Source organism: Globicephala melas, chromosome 14, assembly GCF_963455315.2.
Source record: "Globicephala melas chromosome 14, mGloMel1.2, whole genome shotgun sequence".
NCBI lineage: Eukaryota > Metazoa > Chordata > Mammalia > Artiodactyla > Delphinidae > Globicephala > Globicephala melas.
Genome location: NC_083327.1, coordinates 7,493,360 through 7,520,152, shown reverse-complemented (window position 1 = coordinate 7,520,152; position 26,793 = coordinate 7,493,360). Strand labels below are relative to the sequence as shown.

General features: G+C 43.7%; 2 protein-coding genes across 4 annotated transcripts in view; both read right to left on the bottom strand.

Annotated features, from left to right (window-relative positions):
• SMAP1 (small ArfGAP 1) overlaps positions 1–21,554 on the bottom strand; it is a 149,524-nt gene extending 127,970 nt beyond the window's left edge. For 2 of the 3 annotated variants that reach the window (XM_030859221.2, XM_030859222.3), the window contains exon 1: positions 21,227–21,552. In XM_030859221.2, the coding sequence (XP_030715081.1) occupies positions 21,227–21,344 (118 nt within the window). In that variant the 5' untranslated portion in view covers positions 21,345–21,552. Of the gene's footprint in view, positions 1–21,226 lie in introns of all 3 variants that reach the window. The other variant, XM_070043523.1, reaches the window with a different exon arrangement.
• On the bottom strand, positions 16,252–17,428 carry LOC115854754 (large ribosomal subunit protein uL30-like). The gene has a single exon (XM_030859228.2). It carries the CDS (start codon positions 17,417–17,419, stop codon positions 16,676–16,678), a length of 744 nt encoding a protein of 247 aa, XP_030715088.1. The 5' UTR covers positions 17,420–17,428; the 3' UTR covers positions 16,252–16,675.
• Positions 21,555–26,793: the final 5,239 nt, after the last annotated feature.

The following is a 26,793-nucleotide window of genomic DNA, read 5'->3' as shown; positions in this document are numbered from 1 at the left end:
CGAGACTTCACCTAGCTGACCCCTCACCCTGCAGACCCCCTCACTCTCGCTCCCCCCCGACCCTTCCACATCCGTCCCGACCTTCTTCTCCCGTCCAGAGCTAACCACGTCCATCCCGACCTTCTTCTCCCGTCCAGAGCTAACCACGTCCCGTCGGCAACTAGTCTTGTGTTCACGTGTTAACTATATACGCCACGCTTCCTTCTTGGAGAGCTTGCCCGCTCTTGGCCTTGGAGAAGGAACACCACCTGCTGTTCCTGCAGCCCCCCTTATGACCCAAAGAAAGAGACAACCGCCTGCAGGAAGCCAAAGGGCAGGTCAGACAGACTCAGGAGCTGCTGAGGCACAGGCAAACAAACGAGCAAGGCAGGCAAGTGGAGCCACGCCCCAGGGGCCCAGAGGTGCAGAGCCACAAAACTGGCTGCCCGGGGACCTTCTAGCTTCCCAGGTCAGGCTGTGGATGTTCTTCTGCTCACTCTGAAACCAGCTAAGACAGGGCCATGGGGACAATATTGATCTGTTCACACAACCGCCCAACCCCTCCCGATTTCTGGGGTGCCAGAGGACGGAAAGCTCAAAAAGCTCTACTTCTCAGATTCCTTTGTAGTTAGACTTCCAAACGAGAATTAGTTTCTACCAACTGGATGCAGTCATGCAGTACTTGAAAGCAAAAGTGAGGTAGAGACTATCTTCCTGCCTTTCTGGCTGTCTTTCTGCCTTTCAAGAAAACCAGAAGGTAGAATGTCTAGTCTCCAGCTGAGTCTTGGGTGAGAAGCAGCGGTTCTGACGGATGACGGGAACACCCCACATTCCACTAACGGCTTGTAAGGGTACCAGGGCAGCTGCAGCTTTCTAGTCCCAGGGTCACAGCTAACTTGGGGCTTTCTCACACTGAGCAGTCCAGGGACAGCCTTTGGGCTGGCGGTTCCCTGGCAGGTCAGCCCTTCTGTGATCTGGGACTGGCTCTTCCACCCCTCCTAGGCCTTTCACAAGCACCTAATTTCCTATAGTAAAGCATTTCTGCCAACACACCCGGAGTGTTCTGTTTTCAGAGCTGAAGCCCTACTAAAACAACCTCAACTTGTTTACATACGAAAAGAATATATGATTCTAGTATTCAAAACCAGTGGCTTGGGCTTCCCTGGTGGCGCAGTGGTTGAGAGTCCGCCTGCCGATGCAGGGGACACGGGTTCGTGCCCCGGTCCGGGAAGATCCCACATGCCGCGGAGTGGCTGGGCCCGTGAGCCATGGCGGCTGAGCCTGCGCGTCCGGAGCCTGTGCTCCGCAACGGGAGAGGCCACAACAGTGAGAGGCCCGCATACCGCAAAAAAAAAAAAAAAAAACAGTGGCTTTTATAAATCTGACTACACAAAGTTTTACATCAGCTAAAAAAGAAAAAGTTAGAAAAAGAAAAATATTAAGTGAGGTCTTATTTTCCAGAAAGAGAATCACCAAAGTCACAGAGACCCTCATCAAACACTTAATATACTGCATGAAATACTTCCAAGAACCACTGAGATAAATCAGCTTTTCAGATACTGCTTGTATCGTGGTTATTCAGTTTTCATAAATAACGTCTTAAACTGGCAGCACACGTCGTTCTCGTGCCGAACATGCTTCTCCCCCTCATCGGACATTTATTCATTCAACAAATATTTACCAAGCACGACAAAAATCCCTGACTTCCTACACCCTAGAAAGGGAGACAAATATTAAACAAAATTAAGTACACAATGAGTGAGGACCTAACCTAACCTAGAAGCGGAGGCCAGGCCATATGTACATCTGGAAGCACACTCCAGGCAGAGAGAACATCAAGTGTGAAGGCTCTGCGACAGAAGCCTGGTTAGTAAGTTCAGGGGCAGGGAGGGCGGTGTGGACTGCTCTAAGGGCTTTGGCTTTTCACTCTGACAGACAAAAATAATGGAGGGTTTCCGGTACAGCAATGACATGATCTGACTACCTAACCTGACTTTTTAAAGATCATTCTGGCAGCTGGGTTAGAACCGGCCACAGAGGCAAGAATAAAGCTGGGAGACCAATTGGGAGACTACTGCAGTTCACATGGGGAAAATTCCAAAGTTTGGGGGCTGAGCAAAAGGGCACAGTAAGATGGGGAAGACTGTCCAAGGAGCAGGCCTGGAGGAGGAAGATGAAGAATTAAGTTAAGCCATGTTAATTTCGAGCCGCTGGATGAACAACGCACGCAGTTGGATATATGAGTTTGGAGTTCTCGGATGACATCAAGTTTTTAGTCTGAAGATATGTATCAGGAAGTCATCCACTCACAGTCAATAATTAAAAGCAAGAGACTGTATGAGACTGGCAAGGAAGAGAATACAAACGGAAGCAAAGAGATTCAAGAACTGAGTCCTGTGGGGGGGGCAAGCCTCCCTCTTCTGATCAAACAAACAACAACGCTCAATGCTGATTTACTTAGGTTAACTCTAGTTCCTTTTCTATCCCCTACGATGGAAAGTCTTAAATACAGACAGCTCTGGGGTCAGGATTCATTAGCGCCTTATACAACGTCAATTTGTATGGCAATGAGCAGCCATGCCTTACGCACAAGAGGTGCTCAGAAAATACATGTGAAATGAATACTTTTTTTAATACATCTCTATTGGAGTATAATTGCGTCACAATACTGTGTTAGTTTCTGTTGTGCAACAAAGAGAACCAGCCATATGCATACATATATCCCCATATCCCCTCCCTCTTGCGTCTCCCTCCCACCCTCCCTATCCCACCCCTCTAGGTGGTCACAAAGCACTGAGTTGATCTCCCTGTGCTATGCGGCTGCTTCCCAATACTTCTTTAAGTAACCCCTGGATAAAATATAAGTTAGGGATCAGCATTAGAGGTTCTGGTGTATTTTCATGGTTTGTTGCCATTCATTGTGTTCTTAAAAAACAGGATAAGGAAGAAGAGAAATTAGTACCACACTCATCACTACATTTTCAAACACTTTCTTAACAGCTAGTCAGTACGCAAACAGCTCCATGATAATCCTTTTTCTGATCCAGCATCCTTAAATGAGTAGGGCCTACCATAAAGAGCCAACAGCTAATTTATTTACTCCCTAATCACTGTCTTTGTAATAATAGTTTATTCGAAGGGTTTTTTTTAACTTCTTTTGTTCTCTTGGTATGTTTACACAGACTCCCAGCATGTTCAGAATAGCTGATAGGATGTTGAAAAACAGTCATTCGGTATGAGATTACATAAATGTCCAGACACATACTGTCAGTCAAGACTAGATGACTAATGTAGTCTTCTAACTGAAGAGAAAAAAAATTGCACAGCAAAGTGAACTGAACATTTTTTAAGTCCAGAAGGGTCCTCCTTATTTGCTGATGGCTTGTTTGAGTTTATTCCTTAGGCACAAAAACTAGAAATTTTTCCTAACTTTTATTATCAAAATTTTTCAAATACAGAAATACATAAAGAATAGTATAGTGAACACCCACATACCCACTGCCCAGATTCAATAATTGTTAATATTTTGCCATCTTCATCTTTTGTGTGTGTTGAAGCTTCTTAAAGTAATTTCAGGCAAAAGACATCACCCCCCTAAATACTTCAGTATGAAGCTTTAAAAAATATGTTTTTTCCCCATAACCACAATTACCACACCTACCAAATTAACAGTAAGTTCTCAATGTCCTCTAATACTCAGTACATATTCTACTTCCCAAAAATATGCCTCCAAAAAATTTTTTTTGTAAAGGACTTTTTCAAAAAGTATAGTGCCTTTTAACTTTGAAGAGCCCCACTCCCAGCTTTTTCCTTACCACTGACTTGGTAAAGAGATGTTAAACCCAGGCTTAACATAAATAATAATTACAACCTCTACTTTAAGTATTTTCAGGGGACACATACATATATGAAATGTCTTCTGATCAGTATAATGCTCCTTACTTTGTGTGAATTCTAAAAGTAACTTGAAAATAAATATTCAAGGTGTACCATAAAGATTAAAGCTCAGCTGAGTGGTACTGGTCTAAAGATCTGCTACTCAGCTGTGGCGGATCAGTAAGTATTGTTTGGGACGATATTCTCCCTCTATAAAAACTTTTAGACTAAAGGAATTTAGTATAGATCTGATGTGAATAAATAAGCTTATTCAATCTGAACATATAGTAACTTTAGCCGTTACATACTAAGTAATATATACATGTGTTTTATACATTCGTTTAAACATATGAAAATATTTTTCCAGGTTTTTCCAATTACATTTATATCTCACGAGGTGTGGGCTGCAGACTATCACCATACTTCGAATACCTGATAACAGTTTCACTATGAAATTTAAGAACCTCAACGATTTTTTTGCCTTCTAGTATGCCTTGTAGCTTTTACCTGACGGCCGGACATGCCCTCCCGGGTAAAAGAAACTGCTGTAAATAGGCCTCAGCAATGTGGTGGTGAGGGGCTGACGAGTGGAGCGTGCTATAGCCCTGTGGCTAGGTTTCAGTTTGCCAGTGAGTCTCTGCCTCTGTACTGGGAACGTCACAAACCTCCGTTTCTTCCCCCACCCCCACCCCCGCCCCGCCCCCTTCCTTCTGGTGGACAGGACGGCTAGATTAGGCAGGAGTTGGGATTTCCCTTCTATCACTCGAAAGGCTAGAGCTGCCTGGAGTTAGGTACTTGCTTCCCGGGGTCAGTTAAGCTCTATTTAAATAGTTTCTCCCGAGGGCCTACCTTGCTAAAAGAACAGAATGCTGTGGTGCATTTCAAAATGGTTCCTTCTCCCCTCCTCCTGCCAGAAGCACTAGGAGCTTTTCTCCGGCATGCACTGCGCTGAGCCCCTTGAGGTTGAGCTCACAGACATATTTGGCCCTCCTGAGTACCCCCAGGGGGAGCCTCCAGCAATTCATCTATTGCAGTTTGCGTTTTCCCAGCTCAGTACTGGTTCCCAGAGTTGTGATGGAAGTTGTGATTCTCTGTATTCACCTGTCTCTGCAATCTGGGGGACAGCAGCTTGCCCTACGACCTCATTTTTCTGATAGACCTAAGAAGAGCTGTTGACTGTTCAGCCTGCTCAGCTTTTCCTTGTTGTTAGGACGCAGCGACACCTGAACCTCCTTCCAGTCTCGAAGCCACATCCAAATCCGGAAGTCCCCTCCACTATTTTTTGAAAACTAGAAAAACATTTTAGGTAAAAATCACTCACTGTTTCCTGTTGTTTACAGGCATACTTTAACAAATAAGTTAAAAACAATCAGAAGTGTAGCTGCCTAAATGTGGGACAAGAGATAAAAGCCCAATAAAGAAGGCAACCACCTGATAGCCTTGTCTTATCTACGGAAGTGAAACCGCTGTCTCCACTAAAAAATTCCAAATAACTAATTTTCAGTCAATAATGAGAGGGAAAACTGCTTCTGTACAATAGTTGAGCACAATTTCCACAGGGAAAAATTATTTATTTGAATGTGACAATACGGGGGAAGTAATAGCAGCAACAGACTTGTGACCTTTACATAAAAAATAATAATTTAATGGAAACAGAAGAGGAAACCACGTTACAAAGAAGAGAAAGTATCTGTATCAAATATTTCAATAGAATTTATCTTTTTCTTTTACTTCCTATAATAACCACATCAAAAAGTTAACCCTTCTGAAATAATCAATTACATCTATAAACATGTTAAATACAATTCAGAAAATTTTCACAACAATAAAACTTAGCCAAAATCAGGAGGAAGAAGCAATTTTCTTACATCTGAAACCTTGGACAATTCTCTTAAAAAGTAATTGGGAGGAAAAAGAAAGCAAAAAGTATTTTTTGCTTTATTTTTATAATTCAGCTATAAAGGGCACTTTAAAACTGTGCGTCTATGACAATCTCTTCAGCATTTATATCAATATGTTAACAAGATTGCCATGTCTTTTTAAATGTGTGTTGCAAAATGTCTCCCTCTGGCACCCAAGCTTTCATTCCCACATCTGAATTACTCTGAAATCCTTCCAGGTGGGAACAGAGAGCATCAGTACAGTTTTCTTACTGAATTATGAAATAAAATACGATGAAATGAGATACAATAAAACAAAATATGAAATAAAACAAATACAGATTGTCAACTTTCCTACCACTAGATTACAATCCCCCCCCAACACTCCTTCCCCTGGAAACCAGGAGCCCTTTAAGCCTCGCCTCAGGGGGCTCCAAGGAAGCTTAGCCCACCTTCCTTCCTCCTGCAGGTCCTAGGAAGGATCCAGCAGGTGGGCACAAGAAGTCGGCAGGAAGCAGACATGGAGATGCCGTGCTCCAGCAGGGCATCTGAAGTGGTTAAAGCAGTTTCTTAAAGTCCCTCATGGTCTACTCCAGCACACCAAGAAAAACATCTCACATGAGAAGCAGCACAATGGCCTGGAGGGTCTCGTCGGAGTTCAGTCAGAATCCTGGCACCAAAGCAACTCTGACCAAGTTAAAGTCTCAGGGTTCCCATCTCTAATGTGGGAATTCTTATGCCCTTGGGATTGCTGTGGAATCTCACAAAGTACTTATATGAAAGCAGGAAAAGACTCTGTTCATGGGAGAGAGAACTGACATGGCTAAGTGCTCTGGTCAAGCAGAGTAACAGCACAATTTTGCACCTCGAGAGAAGGTACCGTGTTTGATTCCTCTTTAAGTACCTAGTAAAATGGATGTGGTTGAAGTGTTCAGTGAAGTTGTACACAGGACTGCACCTGCTTTCTCTTTATCTTCAAAACTCACTCTGGCAGACAACAGATCTCTTAATCTCTTAAGAATTAAGAGATTTCAGGAACCTGACTTTAATTACACACATTTCAGTTTATCTCCAATCACACTCCTTTCTCTGCTGTTCAAAAAGCAAGGTTGTTTGTGGATTCACATCCAACATTTACTGACTACTTATATATATCAGACTCTGTATAAATGCTTCATATGCATTATATCATGCAAAAACCATCATGGATAATCCTATCAACTTATCAACATGTTTATTAAGATTATACAAGCTTAATATGAAAATGGTATACAGGAAACATCACCATCAAGGAGAAACAATTGAGGAATATCCACCTATGCCCCACTCACCATTAGGAACGTGATATTTAACTTTAAGTAGAACAGTTTAAAATGCAGAAATTTTCCCTCTTCTTTCCTTTAATGAAAGTCTAACTCTTCTAACATACTGAGATTTTAGTTTTCATAAGAATAACTATCCAGGGTTACAGACATAAAATCATACGCACTGTTCTTTGAGGGGGTGTAAAGCACAGTTAAAGCTGATTTTGGAATCTAACCACCTATGTAAGACGTGACTTCTTCACACTCTTAAGACTGGCAGGTACAGCTCCCTATTATCAAGGTCATGCCCCATGGTCTGCCATCAAATGTAATGCACAATTCTGTTCGGAGATATCTATTCAAATTTATGTCTTACTATCATGAGCCCTGATACTGGAGTGGAGTACGCTATCTCCACTGAGCCAAAAAATAGAATTTTACTCAACAGCAGCAAAGAATTATTAAGAAAAGCCATAAACTTAAGGAAAACCCCTCTGTGATTACAAACTCTAGATGCTGAAAGGGCATATTAATAGAGCAATAACTTATCTTTGCAGAGTACAACAGAAAGCCATTAAAATCAGGGAATCTATGACAGGGGAATTCCTTATATGTACAACCACATAACAAGTAAATTTTAATTTTTTTCAACAAATTTCAAGAAACTGCAGCAGACACACGACTAATAAAGACACAATCCAACTTAACTACCTTCTGGAGAAGGAAAAGATACATAGGCATAGACCTGCCTTCAAGTGCTTTACTAAGCTGGGAGGGAACCTAAGCAACTGAAGACTTCCAAGGGTCCCAGGTTGCTTATTATGATTTGAATTTCCTTCAAATAATGATTTCCAAGTCTTAGGAAGCGGGCCACTGGTCTCACAACAGATAAATTCCAACATCACAGAATGAAAACACCGTAGAGCTCCTCAGAGTTCACAGTACTAAGTGGCATTCTTTTGGTGAATATTATGGTGATCTTATCTATACACTGTATTTGCATTACATCCCTACAGATTATCATAGTGCCTAATAGAAAATCCTGCACCCTAGGGGCACCAAAAAACTGACATTCTAAAGGCGCCATAAGGAACTTCAGAGCCTTGTATGAATAACATGACTTCCCAAGAAAAAACAAAAGGTTAAACCAATAATTTCCAAACTATTTTTAAGTACTCATTAGTATTCTGATAGACTTGAAAATGGGGGGGAGGGGGAGGGGGGAGGGGGAGGGGGAGGGACACCAATCAAGGATCCTTTACCCTTTAAGCCAGGATCAAGAAGACTACTACTGGGCTTCCCTGGTGGCGCAGTGGTTGAGAGTCCGCGGTCCGGGAAGATCCCACATGCCGTGAGCCAAGGCCACGGAGCCTGTGCTCCGCAATGGGAGAAGCCACAACAGTGAGAGGCCCACGTACCGCAAAAAAAAGAAAGAGTACTACTTTTGCAAAATCTTTACTCAGACCATGGAAGAGGAAAATTACTTCAAGAGTGTATATGTTGTACAGACTTTTAAAGTAATTTAGAATCTGCTATATAATCTACAGCAATTGTTATACCGCCAAATGAATAAAACAACATACTGGTACAGCATTTTACTTTTGAAAAGTAAAATGAGCTACCCTCCCTCACCCCCAATCCCTGGCAACCCCTGATCTATTTTCTATAAGTTTTACCTTTCTAGAAGTCCATATAATTGGAATCATATATCATGGAGTCTTTTGTGTATGGATTCCTCACTAAGCATAGCGTTTTTAAGATCAATCCACATTACTGACTGTATCACTAGTTTGTTTCTTTATATTGCAAAGTATTATTTCATTGTATGGAGGTACCATAGTATGTTTATGCATTTATCAACTGATGGACATTTGGATTGTTTCCAGTGTTTGGCTATTATGAATTAAAGCTGCTATTAACATTCTAGTACAAATTTTTTCTTATTCTAAATAAGAGTCCTTATCAGATATAATATTTTCTGCAGTTCATGATTTTCTCTTTCATTTTAAAAATGTCCTTTTTTTTTAAGGGAATTCCTTTATTTTTATTATTTATTTATTTATTTATTTATTTTTGGCTGTGTTGGGTCTTTGTTTCTGTGCGAGGGCTTTCTCCAGTTGCGGCAAGCAGGGGCCACTCTTCATCGTGGTACGCAGGCCTCTCACTATCGCAGCCTCTCTCTCTTGTTGCGGAGCACAGGCTCCAGATGCGCAGGCTCAGCAGTTGTGGCTCACGGGCCTAGTCGCTCGGCGGCATGTGGGATCTTCCCAGACCAGGGCTCGAACCCGTGTCCCCTGCATTGGCAGGCAGATTCTCAACCACTGCGCCACCAGGGAAGCCCCTAACAGTGTCTTTTGAAAAGCAAAAGTTTTTAATTTTTATGAAGTTCATTTTCTCAATTCTATCTTTATGGATTGTGCTTTTGTATCCTATCCAAGAGATCTTTGCTTAACCCAAGATCTCAGCAACTTTTATTACTCCTTTCAAGTTAATTTTCAAGCACAGTATGAGTTAAAGGTCGAGGAGTATTCTGTAGTTGTATAAAAGATTATCCTCTCCCTACTGAATTTACCTTGGCAATTCTGTTAAAAATCAGCTGACCTTATATGTGACTCTATTTCTTGACTATTGTGTTCCATTGATCTATGTCTCTCCTTAGACCAATACCACTGTCTTGATTACAGTAGTTTTATATATTTTTTTTTTAATTTTATTTATTTATTTTTGGCTGTGTTGGGTCTTTGTTGCTGCGTGCGGGCTTTCCCTAGTTGCGGCGAGCGGGGGCAACTCTTCGTTGAGGTGTGCCGGCTTCTCACTGCAGTGGCTTCTCTTGTTGCGGAGCACGGGCTCTAGGTGCGCAGGCTTCAGTAGTTGTGGCGTGTGAGTTCAGTAGTTGTGGCTCACGGGCTCTAGAGCGCAGGCTCAGTAGTTGTGGCGCATGGGCTTAGTTGCTCCGTGGCATGTGGGATCTTCCCAGACCAGGGCTCGAACCCGTGTCCCCTGCATTGGCAGGCAGATTCTTACCAACTGTGCCACCACGGAAGCCCAGTAGCTTTATATTAATTGTTGAAGACAGGTTGTGTAAGAAACCCAATGTTCTTTCGCTTTTTCAAAATTGTTCAGATTTGGGGGTCTCCTTTGCATTTCATTATAAATTTTAGAATCAACTTATCAATTTCTACCAAAAAAGCCGTCTAAGATTTTTACTGGGATCATACTGAATCTACAGATTAATGTGGAGAGAACTAAAATCTTAAAAAGATTGTGTCTTCTAATCCATAAACATGGTACATCTCTCCATTTCTTTAGGTATTCTTTAATTTCTCTCAGCAATCTGTGGTAGTTTTCAGCATACAAGTCTTGCATATATTTTGTTAAATTTATCACTAAGTTTTCATATTTTTTTACAATTGCAAATGGTAAGTTTTATTTCAACTTACCAACTGTTTGTTGCTGGTATATAGAAATAGTTAATTTTTCTATAATCACCTTGATTCCTGCAACCTTGAAAACTCAAGTACTGGTTCTAATACCTTTTTTATAAATTTCTAAGGATTTTCTACATAAATGGTCATGTTGCAAAGAGTTCGTTAAATGACTCTTGTGTGCATATGAGAGTTTAAGAATAATTTCTGTGAGAATGGCTAATTTAAACTGTACTCACTTCACCACCCTATGCCCTCTTAAGTACATCCAGAGCAGTACCTATTATAAAAATCTAGGTTCAATATACAAGTTTATCACAAATTCACTTGTGGTAAGCAGAATAATGGCCCCAAAGATGTCCAATACCTGGATCTGTAAATATGTCACCTTCCACGGCAAAAGAAACTTTGCAGGAATAATTAAGGACACTGGTGTTCTCCTAAATTATCTAGGTAAAGTCATGCGATAGTGTTCTCCTGAATTATCTAGGTAAAGTCAATGTAATCACAGCAATGACAGAAGCAGAGAGGCAGAGAGAAAGGATCTGAAGATGACACCCTGAAGATGGAGGAAAGGCGTGAGGAGGCAAACATCTCAGGTGGCCTCTAGAAGCTGGAAAAGATAGGAAAACAGATTCTCCCCTACAAACTCCAGAAGAAACAGCTTTAATTTTAGCTCAGTAAGACTCATTCTGGACTCTAACCTCCAGAACTATAAGATGATAAATTTGTGTTGCTTTAAGTCACTAAGTTTGTGATAATTTCTAATATCAGCAACAGGAAATTAATATACCAGGAATGATCATTTCACTTCAATAAACATACTTCTGCTAGTTTTTTGGCACCGTGCACCATCACCACCCTACACTAAAAGCAACTTTCAAGAGTAGAAATGCATGAACTAAACAAAAATCTAGACCGTATTACTCAGCCAAAAAAAGAATGAAATATTGCCACTTGCAGCAACGTGGATGGACCTAGAGATTACACTTAGTGAAGTGAGTCAGACAAGGACAAATACATAACATCACTTATATGGGGAATCTGAAAAATAAAAAACACAAATTGGGAATTTCCTGGTGGTCCAGTGGTTAGGACTCGCGCTTTCAGTGCCGAGGACACAGTTTCAATCCCTGGTTGGGGAACTAAGATCCAACAAGCTGTGCGGTGCGGCCAAAAAATAAAATAATAACTAAACAATAAAAAGTAGCACAAATGAATCTATATCAGAAACAGACTCAGAAACACAGAAAACAAGCATATGGTCACTGAAGAGTGGGGGAGGGACAAGTTAGAATTATGGGATTAACAGATACAAACCACTTTATATAAAATGGATAAAAAACAAGGATTTACTGTATAGCACAAGAATTAAATTCAACACCTTGTAATAACCTATAATGGAAAATAATCTGAAAAAATATACATATGTATAACTGAATCACTCTGCTGTACACCTGAAACTGACACAATACTGTAAACCAACTATACTTCAATTTTTTAAGAAAAAGTCCAGACTAAACCACAATTTTTTTATAGATTTTCTTATATTGGAAGATAAAGCTATCCTAAATACGATCTGCTACACAATTTAAAAAATTCCTTTTATTTTCTTTTTAAATTTGAGTTCAAGATGATCATTGGTCCTTGAAATGCACTCTTTACAAAAGATCAACGGCAGACATCTGACGGTCTGTCATCAATCACTCTTAGAAGCAATCACTTGGATCTCTTATAAAACGAAGACCAAAAGCTGTTGGGGAGAGGAGGATGTCGAAGAGAATAGAAGATTACTAGAAAGCTTATAATTCTCTCCCCTCTGGACCCTCAGAGTCCTCACGTTTACCACTCAAAATACATGTGAACAAGAAATAGCACATATTTCCAACAGCACCTCATCTAAAGCTCTGTTTTAAGTAAAATATTTTCAAAAAAATCATTTCTATATGATACTATAGCTAAATGCCATTCAGAGTTAACAAAACTCCACCTAACACCTTAGGCAAAAAATACTGACATTGATAAATGTACACAAGTAATTGAAAATGTAATACACCTACAGGTTTTTTCTTTAAAATGATGAATGAAAGCATGTCTTGGCTTTAGTAATTGACTGGAAGAGGGGGTATTTCTTTGATTTTACTCTACTCCAAGAAAGCATTAACATGAAAACGTTCCACACAACAGGACCTCTCAACCAGTGAGGAATATTCCTGTTAGTTACATGATATGCCTTGAAATAATTAAAACTAATAACCAAGTAAATTTGCTCAGCAAGACCTAAGTCATTGGTGAAAAGTTTTTAAACAGTATAAAGGTTTGATCATGATCCAAAGTTCAATAAGACCCCAAACTATTTCATGCCCTCAATAATAATTATACACCCTCAATAATATAATTTTTTTAAATTAACAATAATAGTAAATACTGACATAGAAGTGACCACAGGTAGGGAATTCAGGAAATAACACAGACCATGAGGGAGATGAAATAAATCTTTGCAGTAAGGCTTAACAAGGACAGGTTCACCAAGCAAGTTAGAGGCAAAGCTTGTTAAGACTCACACCTGGCTTTACTAAACACTGTCCACATTTGCATACATTTGGCAATAATCTCTCTGAGAAATACCTTAAGTCAGCTTGAAGGTGGTAATCTCTTCCCCAAAATAACCTCTTCTATCAAGAATTTCAACTGCAAAAGCATATGTTTTCTTTCAAGCAGGGAACATGCAGTTAACAACATACACTCTGGAGCTAGATCTCCTGGGTTCAAAATCTTGACTCTAGAGTCCAGATTCCCACCTCTATCTCATCCCAGTAAAGTCGGAATTTCCCCTAACGCTCACACCTGCTCCTCTGGGCTGCACCCCCAGGCTGGGCTCTAGACCAAACTGAGATAAGCTGAGACGCCGACATGGTCTCTTAACATACTGGAGGAAAATACACACTATCAACTATGTTGGGAGGTTCCCAAGACCACCCTCAGGTTTGGTAATTCACTGAGAGGACTCACAAGACTCTACGTACAGTTGTATTCATGGCTGTGATTTATTACAGCAGAAGGCCACCAAGCATGCTGGCAAAAGGAAAAGGTACAAGGAGCGAAGTCGCGGAGAAATCGGGCACAGACGTGCAGGTGTCCCCTTCCAGTGGAGCTGCACTGAATATGCTTCTCAGCAATGAGTTCTCACAACAGGTGTGAAGTGTCACCAACCAGGGAAGCTCACTAGAGACTCCATGCCGAGGGATTTTGCCCAGGGGCTTGCCTACCACACATGCCATTTCCAGACTCCCAAAAGGAAGGCAGGTGTTCAGCATAAACCACACTATTTGTATGAAGAGTTTAGCCACAGTGACTGGCTTATCACTTAGGGTGGTGAGACCCTTCCCAAATCCAACCCCCCCCACCCCCCGGCCCGATGCCAGCCTTGCAATCAGTCCTGCTTCCAACAGACCAACAGATCCTTTAAAATGGACCTCACCTACCTGCTCTTTGATTCATTCCCAGCTCCTAGGAAAGTGCTTGAAATACATGGTAGCCACCAAAAAACTTTTAATGAAAAAATTCCTGGGGCTTCCCTGGCAGTCCAGTGATTAGGACTCCACGCTTCCACGGCAGGGGGCACGGGTTTGATCCTTGTTCGGGGAACTAAGACCCCACATGCTACACGGTGCAGCCAAAAAAAAAAAAAACTTCCTGGCTCTACCACTTCCGAGCTGTATGACCTTGGGAAAGTTACTTAAGTTCTGTGTGCCTCAGTTTCCTCACTTGTAAGACAGAATAATATTACCTACCTCAAAAGACTGTTTTGAGGATTTATTATACATGTTAATTAATACGTGTAAGATATATGATCACACCAGTACCTGGCAAGAAGGAAGCACTATATAATTTATTTGTATATATGTAATATTATTTGTTTTTATTTGAACTTCCAACCTTACAGTTTTACCTTCTCCAAGTCACAGTGAGTTCTCCCCATATTAAATTTTTAATGAACCTATAATCTACAAATAGATTCGTATTTAACTGATCATTGTTTCATATCTATTGAGATCCCTAACTACTTTGTGTGCCACATGCAAAACTTTTTAGCACGCTTGACAGAACCTGACATGATGCTTAATCTTTGCAGTGACCAGAAAATACTGACTTACCAACAAAATTTAAGTCTGTTAAATCAACTCTTTAAAGTGGTCAGAATGTAAGGCAGGCAACACTTTCGATAATAACTACAAATTAAACAAAATGGCCTCCAAGTTTCTTTGATCTTCTCCTATTGAGAAATGGAGAGAAAAATGAGTTGATCCTATCCAGGGAAAACACTAGCAGTAGCAGCAGGAGGAAAAGGCTTGAGTTTATAATGTGTCAATGTATAATTACAATATCAAATATCTGACTTTGCCTTGTAGAAAGCATGGGTTCAAGTCTGTACAGGTCAGTAAGGGCAATATACGTATCTTGTACAGCAAGAATTAAGGAGATGTAAATTTACTTAATTACTGAAATCAAGTAGTGAAAGAACATTTTAATCTTTAAAAAAGACAAAGAAGTAGTATTGGGAGGAGAAAAGCAGGGGACCACATGCAGCCAAAGTTATAAACTGATGAGTCAGAGAGACCCGTGGTTTCCATCGCAGCTCCAACACCAGAACTCTGCACATCATCAAGGAAAACCTCGGGATCCACAAAATTAAACGAACAGACCCGTAAGGCTGAAGTTTAGCATTCTGGGGGAACTTTTAGATTGTCAGGTCTCTTTAGATGAATTATAATCACAGACTTCTGTTTACATGAATTTATCCTACAAGCATCAACATCATCATAAACACCTCAAGGTGAACTTTACTTTTCAATAAGAATTACTTTTTTTTTTTTTTTTTTTGCGGTACGCGGGCCTCTCACTGTCGTGGCCTCTCCCGTTGCGGAGCACAGCCTCCGGACGCACAGGCTCAGCGGCCATGGCTCACGGGCCCAGCCGCTCCGCGGCATGTGGGATCTTCCCGGACCGGGGCACGAACCCGTGTCCCCTGCATCGGCAGGCAGACTCTCAACCACTGCGCCACCAGGGAAGCCCGAGAATTGCTTTAAAATAGGTTTATATAAGAACTCTTAAGTATCAAACACTTAATGAAAAATGTTCCCCGTCCTCAGCTACCCACAGTGGACTCTAGGACTGGGCCTCACAATCTCCATTTCACGTTTCTAATTTGTGAAGAGGCTAGAAAGCTAAAAGGCTCCCTTGAAGGCAAGGGACTGGATATCAATGAGGTCGGCCAGTGGTCTGCACGTGGAAGGCACAGCGCAACAGAGGCCATCTTTCTACAGTCAGGGCAACCGACAAAAACATCTAACAGATACTGGCTGCAGCAGCCTCAGTCCCGGTTCTCCGATCAGTTCGGGGGGAGAAGCAGCACGGCAGTGGTGGCAGGGGCAACAGCGTGTGCCCTTGAAACCAGAAGTCCAGTAGTGGCTCCCTGACTTTTGTTCCTCCAGCCCTTTCAACGATGCCGTGAGCGGCCTCTTAATAGAAATTATATGACAGCTACGGTGGTTCTGTTTCCTGCCCTATGGTCTGACTTACGGTACATTCACATTAAGAGAGTTCAGGTCCTCTTACACTCTTGCCGGGACCACTGTTACAACCAGGTGACTTGCCAGCCAACTCTCACCACTCCAGCTCTTCCTCTGACCTGCCACCACCAAAGCTGAGCATACTTAAAAACACTTTACCTAAAAAAGGGTTGTACGGAAACCTCTCATGTGGTTTTTTTTTTTTTTTTTTTTTTTGTGCGCTTCTTTCTAATTGTATTTCAAGTTCTTTCTAAAACAAGGCCCTTGGATACCCCAGGTTCAATATGCCCCTGGGCCTGGTCCACTGCTGTCTTGTATTCATATGTGGGTATTTGTTCGTTCACCAACATTAAATCCCAGGATAGGTGTGATAAAACAGGACTCCCTCCTCCATGGCACAAGTCCTTTGCTGGTTTGAGGTGGACGGCGGTCTTCGCAGAAAACACACAGGAACTTTTTCTTGGAACTGAAGTGGGATGAAAAGTGCCTGCCCTGAACATCACCATCTTTTCCCTGACCCTTCCCCTCCAGTTTCTGAAGATACAGCAGAAAATAATCTTGCTTGAAGATACTGGGTAACAATTCCATAAAACAAAAACACATGCTTCCAATGCACTGTGCTTTCAGATGTGCTGGGTTTAGTTCAGCTGCCGGATGAGCTGATTGATGCGTTCACCTCGATAGCCAGGTGAGCCCACTTCCTTGAGGAAGCCCACTCTATTCTTGGTAGCGTGACGGGCTACTGAGAGTTGGAAAGGGCGCAAGAATCCTGAGATCACCTGAAAATTCTTCCCCGGAAAGGCAATTTCGTGAATGAGGTCTTCCAAGCAAATGACACCAAACTTCCCCAGGTGCTCCTCAATCACCGTGTTGTCTGTCAAAGGGATGATTTTATTCTTGACCTTGGCTTGTCCACGTTTCAAGATGAGTTCCCGAACTGACTTCAAATTTGGAAATCCCCAGGTCACATAAGGTTCCACTATACGAAGCGTTTTTATGGTCCGAGGAGTTACTTGCATAAAGACACCACTGAAAATCTTACTCAGGCGAAGTCTTGCGATGGTCCTCTGCACCAGTAAACTCACCCCATTAATCCTTTCGATGCGTAAAACAAAGGCTAAGGAATGTTTATCTGGCACTTCCAAGCCATGAGGTTTCACTTCTAGTTGTCTGAGTCGCACCTTGTCACGTAGTTGCCGCCAGGAATCATGTAGGAACCATTCTAGTCGCTTAAACTTGATCTCTTTTCCTTTCCTCTGCTCCTTCCTTTGCAAAAGCGCCTGCTTTGCCTGGGTGGCTTTCAGGGCCTGATAAGCCTTCCTCTTTTTCAGGAGATTTTCTGGAACCAAAGGGATCTTTTTTCTTGGCTCTTCCTCCGCCATCTTTCCAACTCTTCTCATGTGGTTTTATATACCTGACTGTGCCCTTTAATTCCTTCTCCACCTGGTAGATGAAGTCCCACCCACGTTCAGAGCCAGATCAAAGGAGACTGCTTCTGGGAGTCTTTCCCAACGGGTTGGTCTTCATGCCCAAATGTGCGCTCACGTCCGCACACCTGCCGCCTGCCCTCAGCTCCGTGCTCATTCACATCCACTCTTTCAAATGGTATTTGCTGAGTCGCATGAACTACTATATGTCACCCACTGTGCCAAGGGCTGGGCCTACAAGGCAAAACAAGACAGACGAGGTCTCTTCCCTCTTAAGCTACAACCCAACCCCTCATTTCCCAATAACTACCCAAATAATGTTTAATTACAATTGTGGTAAGTGTAATAAAGGACTCAGGGTGCGTCTCACATGTATAAGCGGAAGCCTCGCCTAACCTGGGAAGATCAAGGAGAATCCTTTCCCTTAAAGAGACACTTAAGCAGAAACTGGAAGATAGGTAAACTGACCAGGTAAAAACTTGTTAGAGAGCTTCCTAGGCAGAAGAAACATCATGTGCAAAGGCCCTGACACAGCATTCTAGGAGTTGTGAAGACAACCAAGGCACAAAAGTCAGGGTGCAAGGAGAAGAGCAGCCCAAAGTGGCAAGGGCGGCACTCCTCACAACCACTATTCTAACACTGGGCACACTGGTTTGGAATTATTCATGCGCAAAAATGCAGCCCCTACTAAACAAGCTCCTTCAGGTCTTAGGAACATGTTCAGTCCTCTAATCCAATACAGCGCGCAGCAGTGTGTCCTCAAGTCAAGATGTCTGGAGTGAAGAAATGAGTGGGTGATCTGGGCCAAGAGCTTAACCTCTCCACACCAGGCAGTCTCTAGGGTTCAAACACCTTCTGCTTCTGACCCCCCAAAACTTAGACACATTTTCATGCCAACCCGTAAGTGCTCAGAATCAAGGCTAGCATTAACCACAAACGAAACTTTAAACGCTGAAAAGTAAACTTTTAAGTCGGCAAGGGTCTGGCTCCAAATCCTCACGGCTCCGTGAAGCGCTACCAACCGGCAAGCAACAGAACTGCTTTCAAACTCCCACGGAGCCCCAAACGAGGCCAGGGAGAGGAAGGGCAGTACCATCTACCTGTCCTATTCTCCAGTCTCTCAACAGATTTTCTAAGAGTAGGACCAAGAGCAGGAAACTGGCACCTATGCCATCCTTTTCTCCTTCCTTACCTCCCAAATACTATCAAAGCACACACTGGTAACTCAGTAAGAAAATTCCACAACCCAAATGACAGACTTCTGCTGGTTAGTAAAAGGCAACAAAATAGGGCGATCTCTAGCCCTAAACTTTAGCTCTGGTACAAAGAACTGTGGAGGAAGCATTCTTTTTAAGAAAGAAAATTGAATTAACTGGGAAGTGGCTTCAAAGTATATGAAAAGCTTGATATAGTTTATTAGGCAGTGAGGAGAACATCAATTCATATATACAATATGGAACTGCTTTACAATAACTAAGCTGTAAAATAAGACCTTTAGCATGTCTTTTAAAAGTACATATATGGGCTTCCCTGGTGGCACAGTGGTTGAGAGTCCGCCTGCCAATGCAGGGGACGTGGGTTCGTGCCCCGGTCCGGGAAGATCCCACATGCCGCAGAGCAGCTGGGCCCATGAGCCGTGGCCGCTGAGCCTGCGCGTCCAGAGCCTGTGCTCCACAGTGGGAGAGGCCACGACAGTGAGAGGCCCGCGTACCGCAAAAAAAAAAAAAAAAAAAAAACAATAGTACATATAATCAGAATTCCACTATCTACATGTACTGTGTCACCTGGCATACATAGTAATGGATCCAAAATCATGTAATAAGCCAAGAATTCCACTAAGAGAGCTCCCTAATGGAGCTGGATCACACCAAAGACTCAAAAACTCTACAAAATACATTTACTCATAGCAACTGCCCAATCATGTCATTTTTTTCAATTATGACAACTATGAAATCAAGTCTCATTCAACCAACAAGTAGTTTGAACCGTAATGTTTTCCCCTGAAGGATCAAGATAAAACAGTGAAATAATTTAGATCATTTTAAAACTATTCTAGATTTATCAGCAACAGGAAAAAGTGGTGACCTTTCTAAATCATGACTGTGGTGGTCACGCCTTTCACAGCACATCCTTGAGCACTTGGTACTACTCTCTTCTCTCCCGCCTTCTCCACTTCTCAAACACAAACAAACCCACAAACAGAAGACCAAACAAAACTAAATAAAAAAGACATCTATTCAATACATATCTGCTGACCTCTGTGGCAATCCAACTAGTGAGCAAAACTAACGCTCCCTATGCCTCCGGTCAGAAGAAGTAACGTTTTGGTCCTAATTTGAGAAGTACCTGATTCTCCTTCTCCCACCCCAAAAAGAATAAATGGAAATGTCAACATGTGGTAAATAATGGCTTTTTTTAAACCTATAAATTATTTTAGGAAGCATTAGTTAAAATCTGATTTTACAAAATACCTTTTGGCGGAAAGAAACTCGAACAAAAATTATTTTTGAATGATTTCTATACATAAAGGAAAGTAACTGCTGAAACTTATTCAACTTTTAATGAAGAGATGTAATGCTTACTAGCATCTCTATCTAACTATCCTACTTATTACACAAAATGCATACTATAAAACCTCAGCTCCTTCCTTTTTCGGACCTTTCGAAGGCCCATTTTCCAGGGTTTTACTAGTGCAGTGGTAAGTGAGCAACTGAGCCTCAGTACCGAACAGTATTCCCCGAAAACCACACACATAATCAATATCAGGTAAACAAATATTAGTGCAATAGTCAGGCGTTTCCAACTCATCACCTGAAAGGTAAATATAAGGTTGGTCCAATCGACCTACTAGGATATTGAAAAGTGCTCATCAAATGGTCCAGTTGCAGTCTGGCCACGGGACCTCCCAGTAGCCCAGGAGCTGTAGTAGAGGAACCTGCCGATGCTGTGTGGCTGTCTCATCAAACATTACCTGCCCACTGAGACGTGACTTGTTTGTACACTATCGAGGAAGAACAGGAAAGCTTCAGGAAAGGTCTAGGCCAAACAGTGCAGAAATCTTCAATGACGTTCCCAAAGGCTGACTGCTGCTCTGGAGAACCCCCGATCTATCACCAAACCAACCAAACCTACATATAAGCAAGATTTTACTGCCAAGCCGTAGGACAGGTTTGTTTTTAAAAAACTCTGAAACATTTTTCCCGTGAGATTACTTATAAGACATTAAATATACATCACATCTCCAAAGCCAAAACATACAGGCTAAAAATAGCGCCTCTATTTCAAAGGCTGAGGCAAAAGCCCTCCAACTGAACAAACTAAAATTAGGTTCTTCTCGTCTCTGCATCTTGAAACTGCACCTTTAACGTTTAAGGGGCATACAAACCAGTGTCCACATATATACTCCCCCCAGCTAGGTGGTCGGAGAGAATCGAATTAAAGGCTTCAGGAACAGAAGCCCAGCGTCCAAGAGACTCACATAATGAAATTCCTCCTGGTTCCGGCTAAAAGCCAGACTAGAACACACTACGGATGAATTCCGACCCTCATCGCCCGCCCAGGCTGCCGTACTCGGTGCGCTCCGACCACCGCACCGTCAGCCCTGCCCCGGGCGCCCAGCGCCGCAGCCCAAGCGCAGGACGCGGCCCGCCCGGCGGCCCCACCCGCGGAGGCACCTGCCCGGCCGCCCGCTCCGGCCGTGCCCGGGTCGCCGGGGCGTCGCTGAGGGGCCCCGACCCCGCCCCGAAGGCCACGTCGCGCTACCTTTAGCCTCGCAGTCGGCGCAGTACTTGTTGTCTTCCTCCCTCAGCAGCTTGGACAGGATGAGCTGGTGCTGCTCGTTCAGCTTCTGCGCCTTCTCCCGGCACGAGCGAGTCGCCATCGCGGCGGCGGGGCGGACGCGGGTGCGGGCCGCGCAGCTGGACACGCCGGGCGCCGCCGAGGCCGCGAGAACTCGGCCGTGAAGCGGCAGCGGCGGCTGGAACAGGAGGAGGGGCGGCAGCAGCGGCGACAGTGCCGACGTTAACCCGCCTCCTCACCCGGCCGGCTCCGCACCCACAGCCGAGCCGGCGAGGGGGAGGAGTCGGGGCCGAGGCTTCCGGGCGGCGCCGCCGGAAGGAAGGAACGGGCGCCGGCGCTCTGCGCATGCGCCGGGCCTCCCGGGAAACGGGCCAGACTGGCGCTTTCGTTCCGGCCCTGCGCCCACGTTGTTCCGGGAAGACGCAGCGCGCTGCCCGCGATGGGCTTCCCCGCTTTGCAGATACGGTTATCGCTGGGGGCCTCGGGTCCGACCCGCTAAAGGAAGACCTTTCCATGTGCTTCCTTGCCTCTGCTCTTGCGGCACGACATTGGAAAGGCAGAAATAATAAGTGATCGGGTGGATTCTTTCATGCATTCAACGTTTCTTCACGGGCACTTTGGAAACAGGCACCGGCCTAGAAGCTAGAGACCCGCATGGAATCAAATAGACAAAACCGCCTCTTACATTGTAGGGGATGTGACGTGTATTGAGGGCCAGCGTTGATTGATGATCATTCTGTGCCAATGTTAGACCTTCGCGGTCTCCTAGGAGTTTCGACTCGCCCAGGAAACAACAAGAGTCGGAAGCCGATGCAAAACGCAAGAGGTTTATTGAAGGCCGGTGCACCGGGGTTCCTTGGTCCTCACGCAGGAGGCCGAAGAAGGAACCCCCCCAGGGCGTGAACATGCATTTTTATAGGTCTCAATTTCCTGTTATGCAAAGTGTCGATTCAATTGTGATTTTTAATGATAGGTTCTTAGCTTCTGTTCGGACCAGAGAGGGAACCTGTCCCAGGCTTCCTGATTGGTTCTTTGACAGATACCTTTTTTACATTTTGTTTATTTCCCTCTTTCTCAGAAGGGGGCCGGACATCCTGGAAATTTACCCATTGTCTAAGAAGCCCCTATTGTCTGGAGAGTTCTTAACCATTAGCTGGAACAATGTCCCTCGAGTCCCACATTTCCCCCTTTTTCTTGTGACTATTGATTCCAATCATGGAATTTCAATCTTCTGTTCGTAAACTTTGGTACTGTTGTCTTAGCATTAGAACTTGTACAGTACTGATACGTTCTCTAATAAATGCTATCAAGCGATTTAGAATGCATGGTCCAAAAGTTAAAATCAACAATAAAATAAGAGGTCCCAACAGAGTAGAGATTAAGGTGGTAAACCAGGGGGATTTATCAAACCATGATTGAAACCATCCTTTTTCGTTTTCTCTCTCCCTTTGCCTTTTATCTAAGCGTTCCCTTAGTTTATCCATGGTTTTGGTAATGGTTCCTGAATGATCAATATAAAAGCAACATTCTTCTTTTAGAGCGGCGCATAATCCCCCTTCCTTAAGAAACAGCAAATCTAGGCCTCTTCTATTCTGCAACACCATTTCTAAAAGTGAGGTGAGTGATTCTTTTAGTTGAGTTATGGAACTTTCTAATGCTCGAAGGTCAATATCTACAGCCTGTCTTAAACTTGCATAATATTGGGGTTGTTGTATGAGGGCTGTGGTTCCCGTTCCTATCCCAGCAGTTATTCCTAGTCCTGGGAGGACGGCCAACGTGAGTGTTATAGGTTCTCTCTTCCTTCTTGTTTTTCCCTCGTATTCATCTAAGAAGGACGAATCTGAATGATAGATAAGTCTAGGAACTAATTGCACTAGCACACAAAAATCAGCTGAATTGTTGAGAACCTCTAGAGAGACACAAGGGGTTAGCCCCGTGTTACATGCCCATCATCCATCTTGGGGAGGTACAAGATATCCCGAGCCTGAAGGGAGGCTGAAATCATGACAAAGGTGTCGATGGGACTGGGGAGGTGTTCCTATACAAGTACCATTTCCAGAAACCGAAGACAGAGTTAATTTACTGTTCCCTTCCTGTTTCCATCGACAATGGTCCGGGGAGCTGACATTAGTATAATTAGAACTATATCCTATAGCATCATAATAAGGGGGAGGGGCAGCATAACAGAGCCAACATGATTTTGTAGCCTCCGGGTTCGTAGCATTAAGGACCGTAAAAGCTGCCTGCACCAAAGAAAGCATTCTATCCTGGGGGGTTCCGGACTTAATCGTTGTCTCTTTCAGCCCAGAGGTCCCGTTATTTTTAGGGGCTGGGGGTAACAGGGGGGGGCCAAGTACAGGGTTTGGGCCTATCGACACAGGAGCGGGAGTCTCAATTTTTAGCTTAAGGGTCATGAATATTCCCAAATCATATCCATTCTTGTAAAATCTAATGCCCCATGAATGGCCATTTACCCATTCTTTATCTCTTTTTCCAGGATTACTAAAGGAAATTTTGAGGGGGTGGCACCATCCTGAACATTCGGGGGCGACGGGTTGGGGACCCCTATAAGAAGTATGAGTATAGTTGGCTGTTACTGTAATAAAATCCCAAGTTGAGGTGGGTCTCCAATAAGTATCTCCTGTGGTTTCACATCCCCAGTTTTGGCAATAAAAATGTTCAGTTCCCCCACATTTATAATTCAGGGATCGGGGGCGATGGAACCCGGGGCATACACAGAAGGAGAGGGTTTTGGGCCAACTTCTTCGGACCTGGTTTTTACAACCCTCTCCGGAGTAATCAGCTTTAGTTAGAAGTTGGGACGGAGCATTATGCTGATCATAATAACTCTCTAGATCCCAATAGGGAGCTCCTATGGCCAGTTTACAGACATCAGGAAAAAGGTCTGGCCACCAGGTCCAGGGAGGGGCCGTATGGCTAATGGACCAGGTTATATCTCCAGTTTGAGAAATTACCTGCCAAGTTAGACGTTGGGGCAGGTGAGGGCTAAAATCCCTTACAGTCAGTAAAGGCAGTAAAACCAAAATTATAAGTCTTAGGTTCGTAGAAGCTTGAGTTTGAGCGGGTTGTCGGTTCTTTGGGCCTGCCATCCTGATGATGCCGCCGCTGGTGCAGCTTTCACGTGTGAAGCATGGATCCAGGCAGCGATGCCGTCCACTTTTATGGCCATTGGGGTGGTTAGGAGGACGGTGTATGGTCCTTTCCATCGAGGTTCCAACGTCTGGGTTCGATGCCGACGGACGTATACGGAGTCTCCGACTTGGAAAGGATGAGTTTCTCCCGGTGTTCCCGGTTGGTAGGCCTCGGCGAGTTGGGACCATATCTCCTTTTGGACCAGTTGGAGTCCCAATAGCCTAGCATACAAGTCAGTGTTATTTTGACAGTCTGGTTTTATTTCTTCTCCTAAGGTGAGAAGGGGAGGTGGGGCCCCGTATAGCACCTCAAAAGGAGTAAGATGGTACCGGGAAGGTGTATTCCTAACCCGGAACAGGGCTAAAGGAAGGAGCACCGTCCAATCTGTACCGCCAGTCTCCAAGGACAATTTGGTTAGGGTCTCTTTTAGAGTTCTATTCATTTTTTCTACCTGACCTGAACTCTGGGGTCTATATGCACAATGTAATTTCCAATCAGTCCCCAAATATCTGGCCACATCCTGACTTACCTGGGCGACGAAGGCTGGACCGTTGTCGGACCCTATTACCTTTGGCGCCCCAAATCGAGGAAAAATTTCTTCTAGGATCTTCTTGGCTACCACAGCAGCTGTTTCTTTCTTCGTTGGGAAGGCTTCTATCCATCCTGAAAAAGTGTCTACAAAAACTAGAAGGTATTTATTACCGTACCTTCCAGGACGTACTTTGGTAAAGTCCACCTCCCAGTAAGTTCCGGGGCGGTCTCCCCTTAGCCTTTTTCCAGTTTCAAGTTTTCCCTTGTGAGTATTTACCTGTTGACATGGAACACATTCCTGTACAATTTGTTCAGCTAATTTTGTCAATCCAGGGGTTCCGTACCTGGTTTTATGTAACAGGGATATCATTTTTTTAGTCCCCAGATGTGTCCATCTATGAATCTGTTGTAACATGGATTCTGCTTGCTGAGGGGACAAAGTTCCTTTGGTTGTGGTCGGGATGATTTCTTTGTCGCTGTCTGGTTTTTCAGGAACTTTATCTGACAGTCCTAAAATGACTTTTCCCGATGCCATTTCTCGGGCCACCTTGTCAGCCATGTTGTTACCCCTAGTTATTGGGGTATTGTCTTTCTGGTGTCCAGGGCAGTGAATGATGCTAACTTTAGTGGGAAGCATAAGTGCAACCAATAGAGCCACAATTTCGTCTTTGTTTTTAATTTCTCTGCCACTTGAGGTTAGCAACCCTCTCTGTTGGTAGATGGCACCGTGGATATGAGCGGTAGCAAATGCATATCTACTGTCCGTGTAGATGTTTACCTTTTTATTCTCTGCCATCTCCAATGCCCTTGTCATGGCAATTAATTCAGCTCGTTGGGCTGAGGTCCCTTGTGGTAGTGCAGCTGCCCAAATGACTTGTTTTCCATCTACCACGGCTGCCCCAGCCCGACGCTTACCTCCTTCCAGGAAACTGCTCCCATCAGTAAACCAAGTAAAATCAGCATCAGGAAGGGGTAGGTCCGTCAGATCTGGTCTACTACCGTGTGCTGCAGCCAACACTTCCTGACAATCATGGATGATGGTGGAGCCTTCTAAATCGGGATCAGGTAGCAAGGTAGCTGGATTGAGTCCTGTGGCTGGAGCAAACTTGATGCGATCTGAGTTTAGCAACAGGGTTTGGTAATGAGTCATCCTGGCATTAGTTAGCCACCTATCCGGTGGTTGACGGATTACATTCTCCAGGGCATGAGGAGCTGTTATCGTTAGATTTTGTCCTAAAGTTAGTTTGTCAGCATCTTTGACCAGAACGGCTACTGCAGCGATTATCTTTAAACAGGTGGGCCATCCTGATGCCACAGGGTCCAATTTTTTTGACAAATAAGCAACTGGGCGATTCCAGGGACCCATTTTCTGAGTCAATACTCCTTTTGCTATGCCCTTATTTTCGGCCACATATAAATGAAAAGGTTTGGTTACATCTGGCAGTCCTAGGGCTGGAGCTGAAAGTAAAGCTCGTTTGATTTGGTCAAAAGCCCGTTGTTCCTTATCGCCCCAAACGAAAGGAGTGCTGTTTTTGGTTAGGGGGTACAATGGGGCTGCCAGCTCGGCAAACCCTGGAATCCATAGTCTACAGAATCCGGCCGTCCCCAAAAATTCTCTAACCTGCCTGGCGTTTTTGGGAGCCGGAATTTGGGTTACCGTATCCTTTCTGCTCTCCGTGAGCCATCTTTGCCCCCCTTTTAACAGGTACCCCAGGTAACTGACCTGTTGTTGGCATATTTGTGCTTTCTTGGCTGAAGCTCTATATCCCAGGGTTCCGAGCTCTGTTAACAGTTTTTCAGTTCCCTTGATACAATCTTCCTGGGTTTCAGCAGCTAATAAGATGTCA

Excerpts from the sequence above, each read along its gene's own strand:
- LOC115854754 (XM_030859228.2), bottom strand. The coding sequence starts at position 17,419 with ATGGCGGAGGAAGAGCCAAGAAAAAAGATCCCTTTGGTTCCAGAAAAT.